Genomic DNA, 22,785 nt, shown 5'->3' with positions numbered 1-22,785 from the left:
AATAAACTGCTGTCCTCATGTCTAGTCTCAGTGTGCCCTCTTTTATATGAAAACCCTATGTGCTATTACCACAGCAGGGTCTGCTACAAGGCCCTAGCTTTACTTGCTGCTGCTGAGGTTTAGAAAAGCATGACAGCCACGTGGGCTACAACGAGCTGAGGAGGTACATGAAGGTGTCTCAGAGTGAGCTACAGTAGCAAGGCGACTTTCACTACACTGTGAAACTCTGCAGCCAACCAGTGGCTCTTCCTATATATTTCTTCCAGCAGGAACCCATGGTTTCTTCTTCTAAGAGGAAAACAGAAACTGAGTATACTTGAGTAATACCAAGTATTGGTAGGCATGGCATGGGAGGGCAGCGGCAGCCTTGTACCTTTTCTCAGCACTTTTTTGCTCAGCTCAGGTCCCCATCACTGATGGCAGGCTTTCCCTACTACCTGCACCAGACCACTCTCTAAAAGGTAATAGACGCTTCACTGTTAGATTACAGTGACCTTTTTTTTTCAGGAGGATAGACGAAGTCCATATCCTCTTCTCTGTGACAGGATTTTATGATCATTTGTTGTCCCTAAGGCCCTAAAGTCTCCAGCAGGCTGCAGGCCAGACCAGACGTGCCCATAGCACAGCCACCACAGAACAGCCCAGGTCCTGGACATAACCCTGGGAGCATAAAACTCTGTGAAACCAGTTTCCCTAAGCCAGCCTGGGAAGGAGAGCGAGACAGCCCCCACAGAGCTCCTGGCCACCAAACCAGGTCACTCCCAGCTTCTGAGCATTTCATTTTCTCTTGGGCAGCCAGACACTACCATGCAGCTTACAACAGAGGGTCCCCAGCAGTCCCCCATATTCCGTGCAAACAAAATAATGTGAGCAAAGGAGAGCGAAACCCTCTGGGCTGCCTTTGCCTGCAGACATGTTAAGCAGCGCTGGTCCCAGTGTCAATGCCTGAGGAATGCCCCTTGGCACTGGTCTCCACTTGGCCATTGAGCTTTTGATTGCAACTCTTTCAGCACGACCATCCAGCAAATTGCTTATACACCACATCACTGATCTACACTTGGGTGACTGGATCTGTAGTCTCAATTTGCGTCGTATCATAAATTTGCTACCATGACTTTTGTCTCTCTCTTCACTATTTTTGATATGGAAAGCTATCGTGCTTCAACATTCCTCGTGTTTAAGTATGTTTAAGTATGAAACTACATGTTTAAGTAGTTTCACCATCATGGAACATCAGAACTAAGAAGACATTTTCTATTCTATGGAAGTTTGAGAAGCTGATGAAAGGCTTTTGCCTAATATCCTCATTCTACCAAAGAATTAATGCGCAACAGATTACTTGAAGAGATTTAATAAACTGGGACAATACTGGCTGGTCTGACAGGCCAGTTTCTTTCATATGGTACATTAGTCAGAGTTCGGTTTCTGTCTTCTGGAAGTTGATTTTGCTTGCAATTCAGACTCTGGGACCCATCTTCAAATGTATCTGCACTAGTGGATACTGGACCTTTAAAGAGCCCAATCACATGAACAGCCTGGAAAGAGTCCCCTGGAAGCACAAGGCCATTATCTGATTCAGTTTCAAACTGGAGCCCCATTATAAAAAAGTATTACTCTTTGGAACATAGTCTGTCCTCCTAGGGGTGCTTTTTACCATTTTCAACATGAGATAAATGATCTGGAAGACCAAGAGCATGGTAAACAGGCCAAAATTTGAGAGTTAATACGTTGTTGGTTATTTATTGTAACAATTATATTATGCCTGTGCTTTCAAGGATGCGGCAATTAATAAAGTCCCTTAACACACGACCCCAGTGCTACCCATAATATTGCCAAAACCATTCCAGTTACACTTTGTCTTGACAAGCAAAATGGCATAAGGAGAAAACATTTCCTTTGTCTTAGGGAAATAGAGCTATCAGTTGAGAAATAACATCGGTACTCTATACCAGCTGGATTGTAATTCATCTATTTTCTCACTTTTATGGTGTATTTGGGGTCTAATTTTGAAGGATTCCAAGAAGTTTAGAGAAGGCTGAGTTCCATATTGTCTGTATTTTTTGCTTTTTATAAGTATGTGCTTTTATTCTACGAGACTTAGGTCATCTTCTCAAATTTGCTGCTGACTTATGCTTGTTGCCTTGCTTTTTGAATTTGTAAAGAGAAGATTAAAACTTGGCAGAACTTTTAAAAGTATCTTTCAGCCAAAAGTATGGGTTCAGCTATTCAACTACATCTTGTGAAGTTATATTAATTGAAAAGTTTATTATTTGTTTGAGTCTGATTTTTTTTAATCAAAATATTTCACTTTGTTTAAAATGTTTCAGTGTTGTAAAAATGTATTTGAACCCCAAACTGTCTTCAAAAAAGTTTTTTTCAGAGTGGCTAGTGAACCAAAAATGTCATTATTTGCTTAGCTCTGTATCTTCTACTATGCTGTAAGGTTTCCTATCCATTTGCCTTGAAAAAACCGCTGGCAGAAAACTGGAGCTCAGAGAACGTCCAAAATCCAGCACTGGTCATTCTCTTGCATATCTTGGGCCTAACTTGCACACCTAGTTGTACTCACAATACATATTTATAAGTGAAGTTGGTTAGTTCTGGCCAAAGTCTACACCTACTAACTAATTATTGGTTAGTTGCTTTCTCACTTCGATTTAAAGGTACAGTTCATTTTAAATTTACTGGGCATGCTCCCCGAGTGGGGGTTTCACTCTTCTTCGGGGCGGGGGGGGGGGGGGGGCGGCATTTGTTATCTACCACTTCCACAATTATTTTATCCTAGTGTCCTTGAGTCTTATCACTTCAGTAGTTTTTCTTTTAGCGATTAGCACATCCTTTGCCAGAAGGCTACTGATTTACATTCTTGTGGAGCCCATCTGCACCTGTACTGATTGTCCCTTCTGAAGTGCTGAGCGGCCCGAGCCTCAGACCTTCTCTCGCAGCCAGTGAGGCTCCTGCCTGCCTCTTGATGGTTCCTGTTATCTATACACCTCCTGCCTGTAGAGGTTTTAGGTTTTTCACTGTATTTTCTCGCGTCACCCGCCTCCTCTGCCCCCTCCGGGTGGCGCCGGGGAAGGGGGGGCTGCTCAGCTCATGGCAGCTCCTCGCTGCCGTTCCTTCCCGCCCGCGCTTCTCCCCGGCTCCAGCGCCAGTGCCCGCCGCGGGCTGCGATCCCTCGGGGGCACAGGCGTCCCCTCCAGGGGCTGCAGGGCAATCCCCCGCCTGCAGCTCCCTCCTTCCCTGCCCTCCGTCCTCCGTGCTCGCAGGGCCCTGCCTCACATTTTTTTCCCTCACAACTCTCGTCTCCGTGGTGTTTCACCCTTCCTGAAGCAGGTTTTCCTCAGGGTGCTGCGGCCGAGGGGCTGGGCCGGGCCCTGTGGCGGGCGGCTGCTGGGCGGGACTCGCCTCACAGGGACCTCACATCAACATTTATCTGGAACTCTGATAACAGACGACATTACTCCTCAGAGAAAAAGAGTGCTTCTCAGTACATTTCTGTACATTTATCCTTGGTGTGATAGATACTGCTGCTATTAATGGACCATTTTTCATTATGGTTTATTGATTTAGGTGTATGACTGCGTAAGAAATGCTTTTTGTATGTGTTCAGGCAGGATTAGTAAAGTACACTTAGATATTGGCTCTTGGCTTGCAACTAGCTGATTTTTCTGGTGTGCCTGAATTTAGGGATCATGTTCCTTGGGGGAATCCAGACCTGACATAATCAGCAGGCGTTCTGTTGCTCAGTTCGGTAACAGCACAGTTTCACCTTAATTTTCCTCATTCTGCTGCTGACATGCCATGTCTCTGCACCTACCCACAGCTTGTTGATTTATTTTATAATGAGAATCGTATTTTCCTGTCCAATTTTTTTTTTTGTGTGTGTGTGTGGAATCGCTTTGAGGCCCTTGATATAAAATCACGGCAGTAGCTGATGCAAAAACCGAACACTGGGGTCGAGTCTTTCTAAATCCCACGTCAGACCCACGGCCCTTCCCGAGACACCTCGGATCCCCCACCAAACGCCCGCTTGGCCTTGCACCATCCTCGGTGGCCACGTATAAGATGGCGGCAAAAACTTTTCCCGCAGCCGTTACAGCACAACCCTGGATTCTTCCACGGGCGAGAGCTGTCCCCACCCCTCGCCGTGCCGCCCGCTCAGGAGCTCCGCAGGGCCCCCTCGCCCCACCCCCCACAGGGCCCCGCCCCCCCGGGCAGCAGCGCTCCGCCCCCGCAGAGGCTCCGCACGGGCCCCGCCGCCCGGCCCTCCGTGTGTCACCGCCCAGCAGCGGGGCGGGGCCGTGGGGTTGGCGGTGCGGGCCCGCCGGGCCCGCGGTTCGCTGCGCGGCGTGGCCTGGCGTGGTCAGTGCGGCCGCGGAAGGCGCGGGGATGTGAGTACCAACAGACACCTTCACGGCTCAGCCGCTGCCCGCCAAAGACAGTGTGACACAGGGCTGTCACACAAGTGTCCAGGGGGTACCAACAGCAAACCAAGCGAGGCACCAGCACCGGCTGGGCTCCACGCCTGGGCGCAGCCGTGGATGCCCACTGTGTCGGCAGGCAGGAGCCGGGCACGGGCGCGTGGGGAAAGCCCTAATGGCGGCACTATGTGCTCTGCTCCACAGCTCATCCCTGACTGCCAGCCTGCTGCAAACAGGTCATTAGCCTGAGGGGCAGGTCCTGCCCCTTTCTCCTACAACGCAAGGCACCCTCTGATGCCATCCGGGCTGCTCCTGAAGTGATTAAAGAGCTGGGAGAGCGGGAAGCGTGGTCAGGTCTCCTTCTCAATACAGTTCTCCTGCGTCGCCTGCAGAGAAGCCTCATGGCAAGTGGTGACTAGCGGTAGATGACAGAGCCCTGAGCACCGCCGCTGAACAGCGCCCTGCGGCTGCTCCCGGTCCGAGTGGTAGAGTCCCTTGTGTCAACGAAGAAGCCCTGCCAGGAGTGGTGACAGTAGCTGGGAAGGATAGGTGGTGTTGGCTCCCCGTGTCGGGGACAGATAGGGAGAGGTCTCCTTTCACCAGGCGGGGACTGCCGTTTACATGGACCGCCTGACCACAGTGTTTTGAACATTGTCCTGCCATTGCTCCTGCTCCACCAGCTGCAGAGCTGGAAGCATCCACATTAGCGCAGAGGTCGCTGTGATGCAGTTACTGTGTCTTCCAGTCCAGGACAGCCCGAGCCGGGGAGTTTTGATGTTATGCCCAGAGCGAGATAAAGAAGCAAATGAGGTCAAATGCTGCCAATCAAGGAAGTTTATAGGATCAAAGTGTTGACAAGCAAATAGCGATAGTAAAGGGAAGGAAGGCTAGAAGAGGAGGAAACCTAGCAAGCAGTCGGGACAGAGTCGCAAGAGATAGTCACCACCATGGATCCAGCAGCGTCCTGTTGGTCTGTAGTTTCCCTGTCCGTCGGTGATGGTTTCAGCTGGGATAGACTTAATTTTCTTCTTAGTAGTTAGTACACCGCGGTGGTTTGGCTCTGATGTGAGAACAATGTTGATAGCACACTGATGTTTTTAGTTGTTGCTGCGTGATGTTTATACTAAGTCAAGGACTTTTTGGTTTCTTGGGCCCTGCCAGTGAGAGGGCTGAGGGGACACAGCCAGGACAACTGACCCAAGCTGGCCAAAGAGGTATTCCATACCATACGACATCATGCTGAGTATATAAACTGGGGAAAGAAGAAGGAAGGAGGGGACATTTGGCATTATGGTTTTGTCTTCCCAAGTAACTGTTATGCGTGATGGAGCCCTGATTTCCTGGGAATGGTCAAACACCTGCCTGCCCATGGGAAGTAGTGAATGAATTCCTTGCTTTGTTTTGTTTGCGTGCAGAGCTTTTGCTTTACCTATTAAATTGTTCTTATCTCAACCCCTGAGTTTTACATTCCTTTCTGATTCTTCTCCCCATCCCTCTTGGTGAGGGGGAGTGAGCAAGCGGCGGTGTGGCACTTGTTTCCAACCAGTGTTAAACCACGGCATGGTCTCTTGATGGTGCCCATTACTGTTTGATTGCACAGTCTTTTATAGGGTATTTGGGGAGCCTCTTTCCCCAGGCAATGGCACGAACGGCACTTCCACACGTGCTCCCTGTCTCGGTACGCTGGTTTTGAGGGGCACACATCACGGCTGCGTGGTCCTTTGCCATGGACTGCGCATGTCTTGGCAGGTTGAGGTGGTCGTTCGCGTCTGGACATGTCCCCCAGAACAACGTGGCTGTTCCTTGACCCCAGCTGATGTCTGGTTTCGGGTGGCTGTTGCTTCTTGTGTCGTTTGCAACTGCCGAGTTCGGTTAAATTGCCAGGTAGCCTGTCACCAAGCTCAGCAGGAACGTCAACAAGCTTTGAGACAGTCAGCTCACAATATAGTCTCCCACATCATGAGGAACGGTGTGAAAGCCAGCGTCGCTGCAGCGCGGCTCAGATCCATCCCTTCCTGCTGTGCAGGCTACAACATCCCCAGACGTGCATCTAAAGCCTCTGGCTGCTGAGTCTCACGGCTAAGGCAGAGTGAAAGACGGGATCATGGAATCTCTGGGGTTGGAAGGGACCTTTACAGGTCACTGAGTCCAATCCCCCTGCAATGAGCAGGGCCATCTTTAACGGGATCACTTTGCTCAGCTGAGCCTGAATGTTTCCAGGGATGGGGCATCCACCACCTCTCTGGGCAACCTGTTACAGTGTTTTGCCACCCTCACCATAAAAAAACACCTGCTGTCCTTGTGTCTAGTCTCAATTTTCCCTCTTCTAGCCTCAAACCATTGCCCCTTCTCCCTAGGGCTGCTGGCCCTGCTCAGATCTCTGTCCCCGTCCCTCTGATAAGCGCACATTAAGTATTGGAAGACCAGAATCAGGTCTCCCCAGAGCCTTCTCTTCGCCAGGCTGAACAACCCCACCTCTCTCAGCCTTTTTTCAGAGCAGAGGAGTTCCATCCCTTCGATCTTTTTGGTGGCTTCTTTTGATGCAGCCCAGGACACGGTTGGCTTTCTGGCCTGCGAGCGCACATTGCTGGTTCATGCCCAGCTGTTCATCCACCAGTACCCCCAAGCCCTTCCTGGCAGGGCGGCTCTCAGTCCCTGCCTCCCCCAGCCTGTATTGATACTGGGCATTGCCCTGACCCTGGTGCAGGACCTTGCACCTGGCCTTCTTGAACCTCATGAGGTTCACATGGGCCGCTTCTCCAGCCTGTCCAGGTCCCTCTGGACAGCAGCCCATTGCTCAGGTGCATAGCTGCACCACTCAGCTTGGTGTCATCTGCAAACTTGCTGAGGGTGCAATCGACCTGTGTGACAGCCCTTGGACGGAGCTGCCCGACGGGGCGTGCTCCCCAGCCTGGGAGGGCAGCTGCCCCGGCTGTGCTCCAGCGGCTCTCCCCCTGAGCACCGTTGCTATGCGGCCTGGGCCGGCCCTGAGGTCACAGTGGGGCTGCGAGGTGACAGTGGGGCTGTGAGGTCACGGAGCTCCACGGCGATGCACCAGCTATAAGTACCCACGCCTCAGCCCCCAGCCGCAACTGCACCTCATGCAGCAGCAGCGGTGACAGCAGCACAGGATCATGTGGCTGAAGGGAGCCATGGCCCTCATTCAGCACTGCCTCCTCCTCCTCCTCCTCCTGGAGGCCCTACGTGCCAGGGCTGCCTGGGCTGCACCTTGGCAAGAGCAGGAAGCAGGTAAGCACTCGGCACATTTGCGACCTTTCACGGGCCAGTGGGCTCCTCTCCCCGAGAAGCGTGGATGTGGCTTTTCCCTCGAGCGCTTTGGTGAGGGCTTCCCCTGTGTGTGTGAGAGCTGTGCGGGTAAGAATGCCCCCAGGGGCCCTATGTTGGCCCACACGCTCCCTGAGGGGTCTTGTTCATGGCCTGGCTTGAAGAGCGTGTTGGAGAGCTGCCAGGTGCCGGCCAAGAGGTCACCAGGCCCCTCTGCAGCGCTGGCAATCTCCCCGGGGTCTGGCTCCCACGCTGCTACCTGAGCCCCTTCCAGTGCCTGCGGTTCACTAAGGCACAAGCGGATCCCAACAGGCAATGGCAACATTTCCCCTCTGTGCTTGCTTCTAGGTGAGATGACTCTCCACAATTATCCAGCTGCCTGGCGGGAACATGGTTTTGAGGACTTGGGGCATCCTGGAAGTAAGCTCTTAATGTCTCTTGCCTTGAAAGAAGAAACAGTGTCAATGTGGCAAGAGCTTACTCATGTGCAATTCTCTTGCAGAGCCTCCCAAGGGTTACACCATCCCGAATTCGTGGCCTGTTCCTGACCTCGAGCCTGAGAGCCATCCCACGGGTAAATCAGTGGGAGGAAGCTGCATCTACCCTCTAGGCTTCTTTCCGCCTGAAGAGCAAGTTGCTCCGTCCGTGGCCCATGCGCAGACATGGAGGAGAGCAGAGAGGGAACGGGCCGGGCTCAGAGATGCGCCCTGTGGAGCTTTGCCTTGCAAAGCTGTCTGCTGGCCCCTGCGAGTCATCTGAGTTCTTAAGGCAAATGTTGGCGGAACAGGAGAGAGGACACAGTGGGCACATTTCACTCTGCCTTCGCTGTGAAATTTGGCAGCTGAGCCACAGAGATGGTGCAGAGCCTCTGCTGCCAATTGTGCTTCAAGCGGAGGGCCAGGGGCGGCTGCTGCCCCAGTTTTGCCGTTACGGCTCGGAGCTGGTTTGTGCAGGCGTCTGCTGGCAGGCAGATTTGAGGGCCTGGCGAGCGCTGAACTTGTGTTCAGCTCACGGGCAGCACTGCTTGCCCACTGGCCCAGTTCCAGGCAGGAGCGAGGTGCCAGGCGACGCCGGCTGCCCTTTCCTGATGCTGGAGGTCGGTGGGGATGCTGGTTCGGCAGGCTTCTTGGGCTGTGCTGCATCTCCCGTCTGCCGACCGATAGCTGGGATGGGGCAACCGTGACCGTTGCTGGTGCTTACAGGGAAGGGCGGAGGAGCCCTTCTCGAAAGGGCTGTTTCCCTGGCCGGACTGGCTGCAGCTTCTTCCCGTCCTCTTTGAAGGAAGGCATTTTGCATCGCTTTACACGTCGCCAAAAGTGCAACACAAACGAAAAGATGGCCTGCAATTTCCTGGTCCCCCAGCAGGTCAGGCGTGGCTGTTGCGTGGAGTCGGAACCAGGCGCAGGCTCTTCCCCCAGTGCCCACTCTGGCAAGTCACAGCAGCAGCCAAAGCTGAAAGTGTTTTGGGTTCGAGGCATCGGGACCATGTTCCGCAGATATGGGAAATGTGCCAAATGTCCCTCCCGCTCTAGCTGCATCCCCGAGCTTGCTGTGACTGCCGAGAGGCACAGGAGCAGCACAGAGCGGGATCCCTCCCTGAGCCGAGGTCCACAGCGATGCCCTGACTCCCAGACTAGGCAGAGGCTTAGGGGGAACCTCCCCGTCCTCCTGTGTCCTCTGTGCCTGAGACTCGCTGAGGCTTAACCTTCCCCCTCTGCTTTTTGGCAGTGCCGTCAAAGCCTGGAGAAGACCACCAGAGCAAGATAAATCGGGCTTATGAACCGGGCTCAGGTACGGAGCAGTCTTGCTGGGGTCCCCAAGTGGGAGACACATCCTGAAACCTGGGAGGTGCTGCAGGCGGTGCCTGTGCTGGAGAAAAGGCACTAGGGGGAGGGCAAGGCTTCAGTGCCACTTGAGGAGGCCTGAGTCTGTCCCCTGGGGTGTGGGAACTGTCTCACGGGGAGGGAGAGCTGGGGTGGCACTGCCTGCTGCAGGGACGGTTTCTGTCCGTGTCACTCAAAGGCTCAAGCAGCTGCGCCCCCCCTGTGCTCCCCTTCTGGCCTTCTGGGTTTGGTTGGGTGGGACACCCTGCCCCAAAGGGTGGGAACGTGCCTCCAGGCACCAGTACGGGGGGGAAAGAGAGAATGTCCTGGCCGGATCAATCGTGCTGCACGCTTACCAGTGGTGCGAAGGACGGGCTAACGTTCCTGATTGCTCCTGCAGATGATGTCACCGAGAGAACCACAGAGCTTTACAATCCCCCGAGCCCCCCAGCTGTTTCCGGTCCCAGAGACCCTGGAAAGCTCTCTACTATGGGTGCAGTAGCGGCTGTTGTTTCTCTGCAAGTTGCCATTGTGTTGGGCTGTGTCGTGGTCTGGTGGCGAAGGAAGAAGAAAGCGTGAGTACATTTCCCTCCCTCCTCTTCCTCTGATGGCTGCTCAGAGCCACGAAGCATTTCTAGTCAGGCTGCCCAAAAGCAAGGGCAGGACGAGAAAGAGCGGGCCAAGAGATTGCCCCAGCCAGGGAGGTGCCCAGTAGCGCTGGCTGGTGGCCACCGAACCTGCCCTGAGGAGTCCCCCTGCTCGGGGCTGCCATGAGGTGCGGGTGTCCACGTCGGCCAAGGCGTGCCAGCAGCTCTGCCCGTGCTGGGGAGCCTTGCCAGCTCTGGGCCGTGCTGTGGGGGACAGTCCGTGCGCCCCCTCTGCAGCTGAGCGCCTCAGCGGCCTCCTCTCTCCACAGGCCCGTCGCTGGAGCTTCAGCTGACCAGCTGGAAAACGGCAGCTGCCCCTCACGCCCGGACAGCTGGACACAACAGGAGCCTCTCCCACCTGGAAGAGCAGAGAACCAGGCCCCCCCACGGCCCCCATGCCATCTGAGCCCATCCCCGGCCAGCCTGCAGCAGAGCAGACAGAGCAGCGCTGTTCAGCCCATGACGGACGAGCACTTCCCCCTGCGCCTCCCAACCCCATTTCTGGCCCCCAGGCAGCAGAGGAAACAGCCCAGGACTCTCCAGCACCCGACCAAAAAGCAACGGCCCCCACGCCCACCAAGCCCTCACCCAGTTGCCCTGGAGCGCAGGAGACAGTCCAGCAGCCTTCAGCCCCAGGACCAACCGCAGTCGCCCTCACACCCCCCGAGCAGATTACCGTCCACCCTGCAGCAGCAAGACTAGGACAGTGTCCAACGGCCCCAGCACCAACCACACAGGCCCCCAAGCCCTCCGAGACCGCTGCTCCAGCCGCACAGCAGGGGCTGAAGGCAGCCACACCAGGGTAGGAGCTGGGGTGCACTGAGTAGAGCCCCAACCGACGGCTTCGGGGCTCAGCCGCTGCCCGCCAAAGACAGTGTGACACAGGGCTGTCACACAAGTGTCCAGGGGGTACCAACAGCAAACCAAGCGAGGCACCAGCACCGGCTGGGCTCCACGCCTGGGCGCAGCCATGGATGCCCACTGTGTCGGCAGGCAGGAGCTGGGCACGGGCGCGTGGGGAAAGCCCCAATGGCGGCACTATGTGCTCTGCTCCACAGCTCATCCCTGACTGCCAGCCTGCTGCAAACAGGTCATTAGCCTGAGGGGCAGGTCCTGCCCCTTTCTCCTACAACGCAAGGCACCCTCTGATGCCATCCGGGCTGCTCCTGAAGTGATTAAAGAGCTGGGAGAGCGGGAAGCGTGGTCAGGTCTCCTTCTCAATACAGTTCTCCTGCGTCGCCTGCAGAGAAGCCTCATGGCAAGTGGTGACTAGCGGTAGATGACAGAGCCCTGAGCACCGCCGCTGAACAGCGCCCTGCGGCTGCTCCCGGTCCGAGTGGTAGAGTCCCTTGTGTCAACGAAGAAGCCCTGCCAGGAGTGGTGACAGTAGCTGGGAAGGATAGGTGGTGTTGGCTCCCCGTGTCGGGGACAGATAGGGAGAGGTCTCCTTTCACCAGGCGGGGACTGCCGTTTACATGGACCGCCTGACCACAGTGTTTTGAACATTGTCCTGCCATTGCTCCTGCTCCACCAGCTGCAGAGCTGGAAGCATCCACATTAGCGCAGAGGTCGCTGTGATGCAGTTACTGTGTCTTCCAGTCCAGGACAGCCCGAGCCGGGGAGTTTTGATGTTATGCCCAGAGCGAGATAAAGAAGCAAATGAGGTCAAATGCTGCCAATCAAGGAAGTTTATAGGATCAAAGTGTTGACAAGCAAATAGCGATAGTAAAGGGAAGGAAGGCTAGAAGAGGAGGAAACCTAGCAAGCAGTCGGGACAGAGTCGCAAGAGATAGTCACCACCATGGATCCAGCAGCGTCCTGTTGGTCTGTAGTTTCCCTGTCCGTCGGTGATGGTTTCAGCTGGGATAGACTTAATTTTCTTCTTAGTAGTTAGTGCACCGCGGTGGTATGGCTCTGATGTGAGAACAATGTTGATAGCACACTGATGTTTTTAGTTGTTGCTGCGTGATGTTTATACTAAGTCAAGGACTTTTTGGTTTCTTGGGCCCTGCCAGTGAGAGGGCTGAGGGGACACAGCCAGGACAACTGACCCAAGCTGGCCAAAGAGGTATTCCATACCATACGACATCATGCTGAGTATATAAACTGGGGAAAGAAGAAGGAAGGAGGGGACATTTGGCATTATGGTTTTGTCTTCCCAAGTAACTGTTATGCGTGATGGAGCCCTGATTTCCTGGGAATGGTCAAACACCTGCCTGCCCATGGGAAGTAGTGAATGAATTCCTTGCTTTGTTTTGTTTGCGTGCAGAGCTTTTGCTTTACCTATTAAATTGTTCTTATCTCAACCCCTGAGTTTTACATTCCTTTCTGATTCTTCTCCCCATCCCTCTTGGTGAGGGGGAGTGAGCAAGCGGCGGTGTGGCACTTGTTTCCAACCAGTGTTAAACCACGGCATGGTCTCTTGATGGTGCCCATTACTGTTTGATTGCACAGTCTTTTATAGGGTATTTGGGGAGCCTCTTTCCCCAGGCAATGGCACGAACGGCACTTCCACACGTGCTCCCTGTCTCGGTACGCTGGTTTTGAGGGGCACACATCACGGCTGCGTGGTCCTTTGCCATGGACTGCGCATGTCTTGGCAGGTTGAGGTGGTCGTTCGTGTCTGGACATGTCCCCCAGAACAACGTGGCTGTTCCTTGACCCCAGCTGATGTCTGGTTTCGGGTGGCTGTTGCTTCTTGTGTCGTTTGCAACTGCCGAGTTCGGTTAAATTGCCAGGTAGCCTGTCACCAAGCTCAGCAGGAACGTCAACAAGCTTTGAGACAGTCAGCTCACAATATAGTCTCCCACATCATGAGGAACGGTGTGAAAGCCAGCGTCGCTGCAGCGCGGCTCAGATCCATCCCTTCCTGCTGTGCAGGCTACAACATCCCCAGACGTGCATCTAAAGCCTCTGGCTGCTGAGTCTCACGGCTAAGGCAGAGTGAAAGATGGGATCATGGAATCTCTGGGGTTGGAAGGGACCTTTACAGGTCACTGAGTCCAATCCCCCTGCAATGAGCAGGGCCATCTTTAACGGGATCACTTTGCTCAGCTGAGCCTGAATGTTTCCAGGGATGGGGCATCCACCACCTCTCTGGGCAACCTGTTACAGTGTTTTGCCACCCTCACCATAAAAAAACACCTGCTGTCCTTGTGTCTAGTCTCAATTTTCCCTCTTCTAGCCTCAAACCATTGCCCCTTCTCCCTAGGGCTGCTGGCCCTGCTCAGATCTCTGTCCCCGTCCCTCTGATAAGCGCACATTAAGTATTGGAAGACCAGAATCAGGTCTCCCCAGAGCCTTCTCTTCGCCAGGCTGAACAACCCCACCTCTCTCAGCCTTTTTTCAGAGCAGAGGAGTTCCATCCCTTCGATCTTTTTGGTGGCTTCTTTTGATGCAGCCCAGGCCACGGTTGGCTTTCTGGCCTGCGAGCGCACATTGCTGGTTCATGCCCAGCTGTTCATCCACCGGTACCCCCAAGCCCTTCCTGGCAGGGCGGCTCTCAGTCCCTGCCTCCCCCAGCCTGTATTGATACTGGGCATTGCCCTGACCCTGGTGCAGGACCTTGCACCTGGCCTTCTTGAACCTCATGAGGTTCACATGGGCCGCTTCTCCAGCCTGTCCAGGTCCCTCTGGACAGCAGCCCATTGCTCAGGTGCATAGCTGCACCACTCAGCTTGGTGTCATCTGCAAACTTGCTGAGGGTGCAATCGACCTGTGTGACAGCCCTTGGACGGAGCTGCCCGACGGGGCGTGCTCCCCAGCCTGGGAGGGCAGCTGCCCCGGCTGTGCTCCAGCGGCTCTCCCCCTGAGCACCGTTGCTATGCGGCCTGGGCCGGCCCTGAGGTCACAGTGGGGCTGCGAGGTGACAGTGGGGCTGTGAGGTCACGGAGCTCCACGGCGATGCACCAGCTATAAGTACCCACGCCTCAGCCCCCAGCCGCAACTGCACCACATGCAGCAGCAGCGGTGACAGCAGCACAGGATCATGTGGCTGAAGGGAGCCATGGCCCTCATTCAGCACTGCCTCCTCCTCCTCCTCCTCCTGGAGGCCCTACGTGCCAGGGCTGCCTGGGCTGCACCTTGGCAAGAGCAGGAAGCAGGTAAGCACTCGGCACATTTGCGACCTTTCACGGGCCAGCGGGCTCCTCTCCCCGAGAAGCGTGGATGTGGCTTTTCCCTCGAGCGCTTTGGTGAGGGCTTCCCCTGTGTGTGTGAGAGCTGTGCGGGTAAGAATGCCCCCAGGGGCCCTATGTTGGCCCATGTGCTCCGCAATGGGTCTTGTTCATGGCCTGGCTTGAAGAGCGTGTTGGAGAGCTGCCAGGTGCCGGCCAAGAGGTCACCAGGCCCCTCTGCAGCGCTGGCAATCTCCCCGGGGTCTGGCTCCCACGCTGCTACCTGAGCCCCTTCCAGTGCCTGCGGTTCACTAAGGCACAAGCGGATCCCAACAGGCAATGGCAACATTTCCCCTCTGTGCTTGCTTCTAGGTGAGATGACTCTCCACAATTATCCAGCTGCCTGGCGGGAACATGGTTTTGAGGACTTGGGGCATCCTGGAAGTAAGCTCTTAATGTCTCTTGCCTTGAAAGAAGAAACAGTGTCAATGTGGCAAGAGCTTACTCATGTGCAATTCTCTTGCAGAGCCTCCCAAGGGTTACACCATCCCGAATTCGTGGCCTGTTCCTGACCTCGAGCCTGAGAGCCATCCCACGGGTAAATCAGTGGGAGGAAGCTGCATCTACCCTCTAGGCTTCTTTCCGCCTGAAGAGCAAGTTGCTCCGTCCGTGGCCCATGCGCAGACATGGAGGAGAGCAGAGAGGGAACGGGCCGGGCTCAGAGATGCGCCCTGTGGAGCTTTGCCTTGCAAAGCTGTCTGCTGGCCCCTGCGAGTCATCTGAGTTCTTAAGGCAAATGTTGGCGGAACAGGAGAGAGGACACAGTGGGCACATTTCACTCTGCCTTCGCTGTGAAATTTGGCAGCTGAGCCACAGAGATGGTGCAGAGCCTCTGCTGCCAATTGTGCTTCAAGCGGAGGGCCAGGGGCGGCTGCTGCCCCAGTTTTGCCGTTACGGCTCGGAGCTGGTTTGTGCAGGCGTCTGCTGGCAGGCAGATTTGAGGGCCTGGCGAGCGCTGAACTTGTGTTCAGCTCACGGGCAGCACTGCTTGCCCACTGGCCCAGTTCCAGGCAGGAGCGAGGTGCCAGGCGACGCCGGCTGCCCTTTCCTGATGCTGGAGGTCGGTGGGGATGCTGGTTCGGCAGGCTTCTTGGGCTGTGCTGCATCTCCCGTCTGCCGACCGATAGCTGGGATGGGGCAACCGTGACCGTTGCTGGTGCTTACAGGGAAGGGCGGAGGAGCCCTTCTCGAAAGGGCTGTTTCCCTGGCCGGACTGGCTGCAGCTTCTTCCCGTCCTCTTTGAAGGAAGGCATTTTGCATCGCTTTACACGTCGCCAAAAGTGCAACGCAAACCAAAAGATGGCCTGCAATTTCCTGGTCCCCCAGCAGGTCAGGCGTGGCTGTTGCGTGGAGTCGGAACCAGGCGCAGGCTCTTCCCCCAGTGCCCACTCTGGCAAGTCCCAGCAGCAGCCAAAGCTGAAAGTGTTTTGGGTTCGAGGCATCGGGACCATGTTCCGCAGATATGGGAAATGTGCCAAATGTCCCTCCCGCTCTAGCTGCATCCCCGAGCTTGCTGTGACTGCCGAGAGGCACAGGAGCAGCACAGAGCGGGATCCCTCCCTGAGCCGAGGTCCACAGCGATGCCCTGACTCCCAGACTAGGCAGAGGCTTAGGGGGAACCTCCCCGTCCTCCTGTGTCCTCTGTGCCTGAGACTCGCTGAGGCTTAACCTTCCCCCTCTGCTTTTTGGCAGTGCCGTCAAAGCCTGGAGAAGACCACGATGGAAAGATATATCAATTTTATGAACCAGACTCAGGTACGGAGCAGTCTTGCTGGGGTCCCCAAGTGGGAGACACATCCTGAAACCTGGGAGGTGCTGCAGGCGGTGCCTGTGCTGGAGAAAAGGCACTAGGGGGAGGGCAAGGCTTCAGTGCCACTTGAGGAGGCCTGAGTCTGTCCCCTGGGGTGTGGGAACTGTCTCACGGGGAGGGAGAGCTGGGGTGGCACTGCCTGCTGCAGGGACGGTTTCTGTCCGTGTCACTCAAAGGCTCAAGCAGCTGCGCCCCCCCTGTGCTCCCCTTCTGGCCTTCTGGGTTTGGTTGGGTGGGACACCCTGCCCCAAAGGGTGGGAACGTGCCTCCAGGCACCAGTACCGGGGGGAAAGAGAGAATGTCCTGGCCGGATCAATCGTGCTGCACGCTTACCAGTGGTGCGCAGGACGGGCTAACGTTCCTGATTGCTCCTGCAGATGATGTCACCGAGAGAACCACAGAGCTTTACAATCCCCCGAGCCCCCCAACTGTTTCCAGTCCCAGAGATCCTGGAAAGTTGTACACTATAGGTGCAGTAGCGGCTGTTGTTTCTCTGCAAGTTACAATTGTGTTGGGCTATGTCGTGGTCTGGTGGCGAAGGAAGAAGAAAGCGTGAGTACATTTCCCTCCCTCCTCTTCCTCTGATGGCTGCTCAGAGCCACGAAGCATTTCTAGTCAGGCTGCCGCGGAGTGGCAGCCTGGTGGCTGCCCAAAAGCAAGGGCAGGACGAGAAAGAGCGGGGCAAGAGATTGCCCCAGCCAGGGAGGCGCCCAGTAGCGCTGGCTGGTGGCCACCGAACCTGCCCTGAGGAGTCCCCCTGCTCGGGGCTGCCATGAGGTGCGGGTGTCCACGTCGGCCAAGGCGTGCCAGCGGCTCTGCCCGTGCTGGGGAGCCTTGCCAGCTCTGGGCCGTGCTGTGGGGGACAGTCCGTGCGCCCCCTCTGCAGCTGAGCGCCTCAGCGGCCTCCTCTCTCCACAGGCCCGTCGCTGGAGCTTCAGCTGACCAGCTGGAAAACGGCAGCTGCCCCTCACGCCCGGACAGCTGGACACAACAGGAGCCTCTCCCACCTGGAAGAGCAGAGAACCAGGCCTCCCCACGGCCCCCATGCCATCTGAGCCCATCCCCGGCCAGCCTGCAGCAGAGCAGACAGAGCAGCGCTGTTCAGCCCATGACGGACGAGCACTTCCCCCTGCGCCTCCCAAGCCCATTTCTGGCCCCCAGGCAGCAGAGGAAACAGCCCAGGACTCTCCAGCACCCGACCAAAACGCAACGGCCCCCACGCCCACCAAGCCCTCACCCAGTTGCCCTGGAGCGCAGGAGACAGTCCAGCAGCCTCGAGTCCCAGGACCAACCGCAGTCGCCCTCACACCCCCCAAGCAGATTACCGTCCACCCTGCAGCAGCAAGACTAGGACAGTGTCAACGGCCCCAGCACCAACCACACAGGCCCCCAAGCCCTCCGAGACCGCTGCTCCAGCCGCACAGCAGGGGCTGAAGGCAGCCACACCAGGGTAGGAGCTGGGGTGCACTGAGTAGAGCCCCAACCGACAGCTTCGGGGCTCAGCCGCTGCCCGCCAAAGACAGTGTGACACAGGGCTGTCACACAAGTGTCCAGGGGGTACCAACAGCAAACCAAGCGAGGCACCAGCACCGGCTGGGCTCCACGCCTGGGCGCAGCCGTGGATGCCCACTGTGTCGGCAGGCAGGGGCTGGGCACGGGCTCGTGGGGAAAGCCCCAATGGCGGCACTACGCGCTCTGCTCCACAGCTCATCCCTGACTGCCAGCCTGCTGCAAACAGGTCATTAGCCTGAGGGGCAGGTCCTGCCCCTTTCTCCTACAACGCAAGGCACCCTCTGATGCCATCCGGGCTGCTCCTGAAGTGATTAAAGAGCTGGGAGAGCGGGAAGCGTGGTCAGGTCTCCTTCTCAATACAGTTCTCCTGCGTCGCCTGCAGAGAAGCCTCATGGCAAGTGGTGACTAGCGGTAGATGACAGAGCCCTGAGCACCGCCGCTGAACAGCGCCCTGCGGCTGCTCCCGGTCCGAGTGGTAGAGTCCCTTGTGCCAACGAAGAAGCCCTGCCAGGAGTGGTGACAGTAGCTGGGAAGGATAGGTGGTGTTGGCTCCCCGTGTCGGGGACAGATAGGGAGAGGTCTCCTTTCACCAGGCGGGGACTGCCGTTTACATGGACCGCCTGACCACAGTGTTTTGAACATTGTCCTGCCATTGCTCCTGCTCCACCAGCTGCAGAGCTGGAAGCATCCACATTAGCGCAGAGGTCGCTGTGATGCAGTTACTGTGTCTTCCAGTCCAGGACAGCCCGAGCCGGGGAGTTTTGATGTTATGCCCAGAGCGAGATAAAGAAGCAAATGAGGTCAAATGCTGCCAATCAAGGAAGTTTATAGGATCAAAGTGTTGACAAGCAAATAGCGATAGTAAAGGGAAGGAAGGCTAGAAGAGGAGGAAACCTAGCAAGCAGTCGGGACAGAGTCGCAAGAGATAGTCACCACCATGGATCCAGCAGCGTCCTGTTGGTCTGTAGTTTCCCTGTCCGTCGGTGATGGGCCTGTTACAGTGTTTCACCACCCTCAGCATAATAAAAAACCCTGCTGTCCTTGTGTCTAGTTTTAATCTGCCCTCTTCTAGCTTCAAAATATTGCCCCTTGTCCCTAGGCCTCCCAGTACTAAAATCTGCCCCCATCTCTTGTCGTAGTACTCTCAAAAGTAGCCACCTGCAACAAGGTCTTCTACCATCATATACCAAGTTAAGCTCAATAAGTAGTTAGCACGCCTTGCCCCGGCACAGCCACCGATCCTCCACGAGGTCTCAATGGTCCATCTACGGTTCATGCTGTTTCTACATACTCTTCAGGACAGTCCCTCTGCTGCCTTCTCCAGGTCTCTCTCCTCCCTTTCCCAATCTCTCTTCACTGGCTATTCCCCTTAGAGCTATTTAACCACTTAACAGAAACCAGCCACACTTGCACCTTAGCTACATCAGCCAACCCACCACCCCTGAAGCCAGCCCAGAGCTGTATATTATCAATATTAATTAAACCATTTCATTTCTCTACAGTCTCTCTGATAAGCGCCCATTAAGTATTGAAAGACCAGAATCAGGTCTCCCCAGAGCCTTCTCTTCGCCAGGCTGAACAACCCCACCTCTCTCAGCCTTTTTTCAGAGCAGAGGAGTTCCATCCCTTCGATCTTTTTGGTGGCTTCTTTTGATGCAGCCCAGGACACGGTTGGCTTTCTGGCCTGCGAGCGCACATTTCTGGTTCATGCCCAGCTGTTCATCCACCAGTACCCCCAAGCCCTTCCTGGCAGGGCGGCTCTCAGTCCCTTCCTCCCCCAGCCTGTACTGATAGCGGGGGTTGCGCTGACCCTGGTGCAGCCTTCTTCTTCCCCGCCCCCTGTGTCCTCTGTGCCTGAGACTCGCTGAGGCTTAACCTTCCCCCTCTGCTTTTTGGCAGTGCCGTCAAAGCCTGGAGAAGACCACGATGGAAAGATATATCAATTTTATGAACCAGACTCAGGTACGGAGCAGTCTTGCTGGGGTCCCCAAGTGGGAGACACATCCTGAAACCTGGGAGGTGCTGCAGGCGGTGCCTGTGCTGGAGAAAAGGCACTAGGGGGAGGGCAAGGCTTCAGTGCCACTTGAGGAGGCCTGAGTCTGTCCCCTGGGGTGTGGGAACTGTCTCACGGGGAGGGAGAGCTGGGGTGGCACTGCCTGCTGCAGGGACGGTTTTTGTCTGTGTCCCTCGAAGGAGCAACCGGTCAAGCAGCTGCGCTCCCTGCTGTGCTCCCCTTCTGGCCTTCTGAGTTTGGTTGGGTGGGACACCCTGCCCCAAAGGGTGGGAGCATGCCTCCAGGAACCAGTACTGGGGGAAACACCGAGCCAGATCAAACGTGATGTACACTTACCAGCGGTGCGCAGGACGGGCTAACGTTCCAAATTGCTCCTGCAGACGTGAACAGCGAGAGAACCACAAGGGCTGATGATCCCCCAAGCACCGCAAGTCTTCTCTGTCCCCAAGATGCACAGAGGCACTGTATGATAGGCACAGCAGCAACCATGCTTTCCGTGCCAGTTGCAATAGTATTGGGCTGTGTCGCCATCTGGCAGTGGATGAAGAAAGAAGAGTGAGTTGTTGATTCCCCCCACACTGCTTCCTTTGATGGCTGCTCAGGGCCACGAAGCATTTGTCGTCAGGCTGCTGTGAAATGGTGAGCTGGTGGTTGCCCAAAACTCTCTGCTGAGATTTCTGCTGCTGTCAGATTCTTTAATTGGCCTCTTACTTCCTGGGCCACCTTCTCGGGAGCCTGCTCTGAGAGGAGCCAGTGTTAGAAAAAAGTGGCCCCCAGCAGCGACAGGCATTGGCAAAGCAAGGGCAGGACGAGAAAGAGCGGGGCCAAGAGATTGCCCCAGCCAGGGAGGCGCCCAGTAGCGCTGGCTGGTGGCCACCGAACCTGCCCTGAGGAGTCCCCCTGCTCGGGGCTGCCATGAGGTGCGGGTGTCCACGTCGGCCAAGGCGTGCCAGCGGCTCTGCCCGTGCTGGGGAGCCTTGCCAGCTCTGGGCCGTGCTGTGGGGGACAGTCCGTGCGCCCCCTCTGCAGCTGAGCGCCTCAGCGGCCTCCTCCCTCCACAGGCCCGTCGCTGGAGCTTCTAGAGTCCAGCAGGAAACCGGTGGCTCCTGCTTGTGCCCAAACAGCCAAAGCTGCAGCCCCAGCACTCCTTCGAGCTGGACCCAACGCGAGCAGACACCACTGCCAACTGGAAAAAGTGTGCACCCACCTTCTTCATGGCCCTGGCACCCATCCCCGGTCACCTTGCAGCAGAGGAACCAGACCAGCACTATCCAGGCCGTGACTGAACAGCAACCACCCCTGCACCCCTCTGAGCCCATCCCTGGCCACACTACAGCAGCAGAAACACTCCAGCATCTGACAGCCCCAGGACCAACTGCAGCAGCTCCAGCACCCTCTGTGCCCATTACCAACCCCCCTGCAGCAGTGGAACCAGGACAGCATCCACCAGCTGCAGTGACCCTTGCACCCTCCAAGCCCTTCCAGACCCTCGAGCCCCCTGCCGCTCCCAAGCCCTCTGAGACCCCCAAGACCACCATGCTTCCAAGGCCATCTCTCCCACCACCCTGCAGGGGTTAGTTCTGAGGCTCTGGCTTAGAAGGCAGTTACTCTTGCCAACAAGGTCTAAAAGTGATGACAGGGAGAGGGGTTTTAACGCTTCTCTCCGAGAAGCATGAATGATGGTTTTTCCCTCCAGTGCTTTAGCAAGGGCTTCACCTGTTCACATGAGAGCTCTCCCGGTAAGAAAACCCCCAGGAGCCCTATGTTGGTTCACCCGTTCCTTGAGGAATCCTGCACACAGCCTGGAAAGAAAGAGTGTTTGGAGAGCTGCAAGGAGCCAGCCAAGAGGTCACCAGGCCCCTCCGCTACTCATTAAATTTGGAGAGCACGGGAGAGTACGCAGGGTAATAAACACACGCTTGCCTTGCTCCTACGTGCCATCCTGGGCTTCACCCACAGGCATCAGCAGGCAGATGTGAGGGCCATTTTGCTGCAGCAGGCATCGGTGATAGTGTCAGCATGACAAGGCAGCACTCACAATGAGTATAAAGAGAAATGTGTTACACCAAGCTTTGAGTCAGGTTTACTGCACAAGGAATTGGTAGGGAAAAGGAGTATTTGCTATTTAGGCATTAATATCAGCCAGATCACAAATTAACAGGCTGCTGCTAAGGTAGGTCTGATTATTCATTTAGATGGGCTATTTTTGTTTTTTCCCATGATGGGTTCAATTAGACATGGTAGCCAGTTCAGCCATAACTACAACTGCATTTGTCAGTGAACCAAAAAATGTACTAAATAAAAAAGCACACAGTTTTACAATGTCCAGTTATATGGACTGCACATAGGTTATTTTTCAGTTGCTAACACATGACATTAACTTCAGAAAGGTTTTTCTACCTGAGTCCAATATTATTTGAAAGTCCTTGTTGATTATACTCATTTTAGAAATACTGAGCTGGTTTCTACACCTGAAGTGTATAATACCAGGAATTGGTGCAAGCTGTTTGGAGCTGTTAACTGTAGTAAACTGAAATAATTTCTTGGGAAACTAAGACACCTGCAAGTACATCTTAGTATTGCCAGGTCTGACTGCTAAGATATGCTGGCTAATGTTAAACTGCTTGTTATGTTGCCTTGCCTCTTCGCAAAGCGGCGTTCGTGTATGTGATTCATACACAAAATTTTACTTTCAAGTATGTTTACTTTAGGATAATTCTGCCAAAGTACTTGTTTGGATCTGAAATTGATATATAATCATCTGTACAGCTGAAGCATGTATAATTTATACATATTTTAAACTGGTCTGTTTTTAATTCTAAATATTAGTCATTTACAGTACTGAATAAAAATATTTTGGAGAAGGACAGATTCTTAACTATTTAAATATATCAAACTGGATAGACTGTTAATCCTGCAAACTGGCATTCCAGCCTGTATCCTAAGTCTATAATCAAAAACTGCAGTCATGATGATATCTCAGTTGTTTCTGTCTTATTAGATAAAAATAATAAGATATTAATTAATTATTTTTAGTATTACTGTTACACTTATTTATGCATGGTTTTGCTGAACATTAAGTACAGACAGATTTA

General features: G+C 55.0%; 2 protein-coding genes across 3 annotated transcripts; both read left to right on the top strand.

Moving 5' to 3' along the window:
- The first annotated feature begins 5,228 nt into the window (after positions 1–5,228).
- On the top strand, positions 5,229–12,485 carry LOC129784562 (uncharacterized). Of its 2 annotated transcripts, none has more exons than XM_055805792.1 (4): positions 5,229–8,129; positions 9,438–9,500; positions 9,933–10,107; positions 10,449–12,485. In XM_055805792.1, exons 1-4 carry the CDS (start codon positions 8,063–8,065, stop codon positions 10,879–10,881), a joined length of 738 nt encoding a protein of 245 aa, XP_055661767.1. In that variant the 5' UTR covers positions 5,229–8,062; the 3' UTR covers positions 10,882–12,485. The 2 variants fall into 2 exon arrangements, with proteins under 2 accessions (XP_055661767.1, XP_055661766.1); XM_055805791.1 differs by having other exon boundaries at positions 5,229–8,283.
- Positions 12,486–13,122: 637 nt separating this feature from the next.
- AMELX (amelogenin X-linked) lies at positions 13,123–22,755 on the top strand. The gene is made up of 4 exons (XM_055805790.1): positions 13,123–14,738; positions 16,047–16,109; positions 16,542–16,716; positions 20,752–22,755. The coding sequence occupies exons 1-4, from the start codon at positions 14,672–14,674 to the stop codon at positions 21,266–21,268; spliced, it is 822 nt and encodes a 273-aa protein (XP_055661765.1). The 5' UTR covers positions 13,123–14,671; the 3' UTR covers positions 21,269–22,755.
- Positions 22,756–22,785: the final 30 nt, after the last annotated feature.

This window comes from Falco peregrinus, chromosome 5 (assembly GCF_023634155.1).
Source record: "Falco peregrinus isolate bFalPer1 chromosome 5, bFalPer1.pri, whole genome shotgun sequence".
In the NCBI taxonomy this organism is placed as follows: Eukaryota; Metazoa; Chordata; class Aves; order Falconiformes; family Falconidae; genus Falco; species Falco peregrinus.
Note: the sequence above shows the minus strand (reverse complement) of the source record. Positions and strands in the feature narration are given on the sequence as shown.

Excerpts from the sequence above, each read along its gene's own strand:
- AMELX (XM_055805790.1), top strand. The coding sequence starts at position 14,672 with ATGACTCTCCACAATTATCCAGCTGCCTGGCGGGAACATGGTTTTGAG. Across the intron at positions 16,110-16,541 it reads ATTTTATGAACCAGACTCAG|ATGATGTCACCGAGAGAACC; the intron begins GTACGGAGCAGT and ends TTGCTCCTGCAG. Across the intron at positions 16,717-20,751 it reads TGGCGAAGGAAGAAGAAAGC|GCCCGTCGCTGGAGCTTCTA; the intron begins GTGAGTACATTT and ends CTCCCTCCACAG.
- LOC129784562 (XM_055805791.1), top strand. The coding sequence starts at position 8,193 with ATGTGCAATTCTCTTGCAGAGCCTCCCAAGGGTTACACCATCCCGAAT. Across the intron at positions 9,501-9,932 it reads GGCTTATGAACCGGGCTCAG|ATGATGTCACCGAGAGAACC; the intron begins GTACGGAGCAGT and ends TTGCTCCTGCAG. Across the intron at positions 10,108-10,448 it reads TGGCGAAGGAAGAAGAAAGC|GCCCGTCGCTGGAGCTTCAG; the intron begins GTGAGTACATTT and ends CTCTCTCCACAG.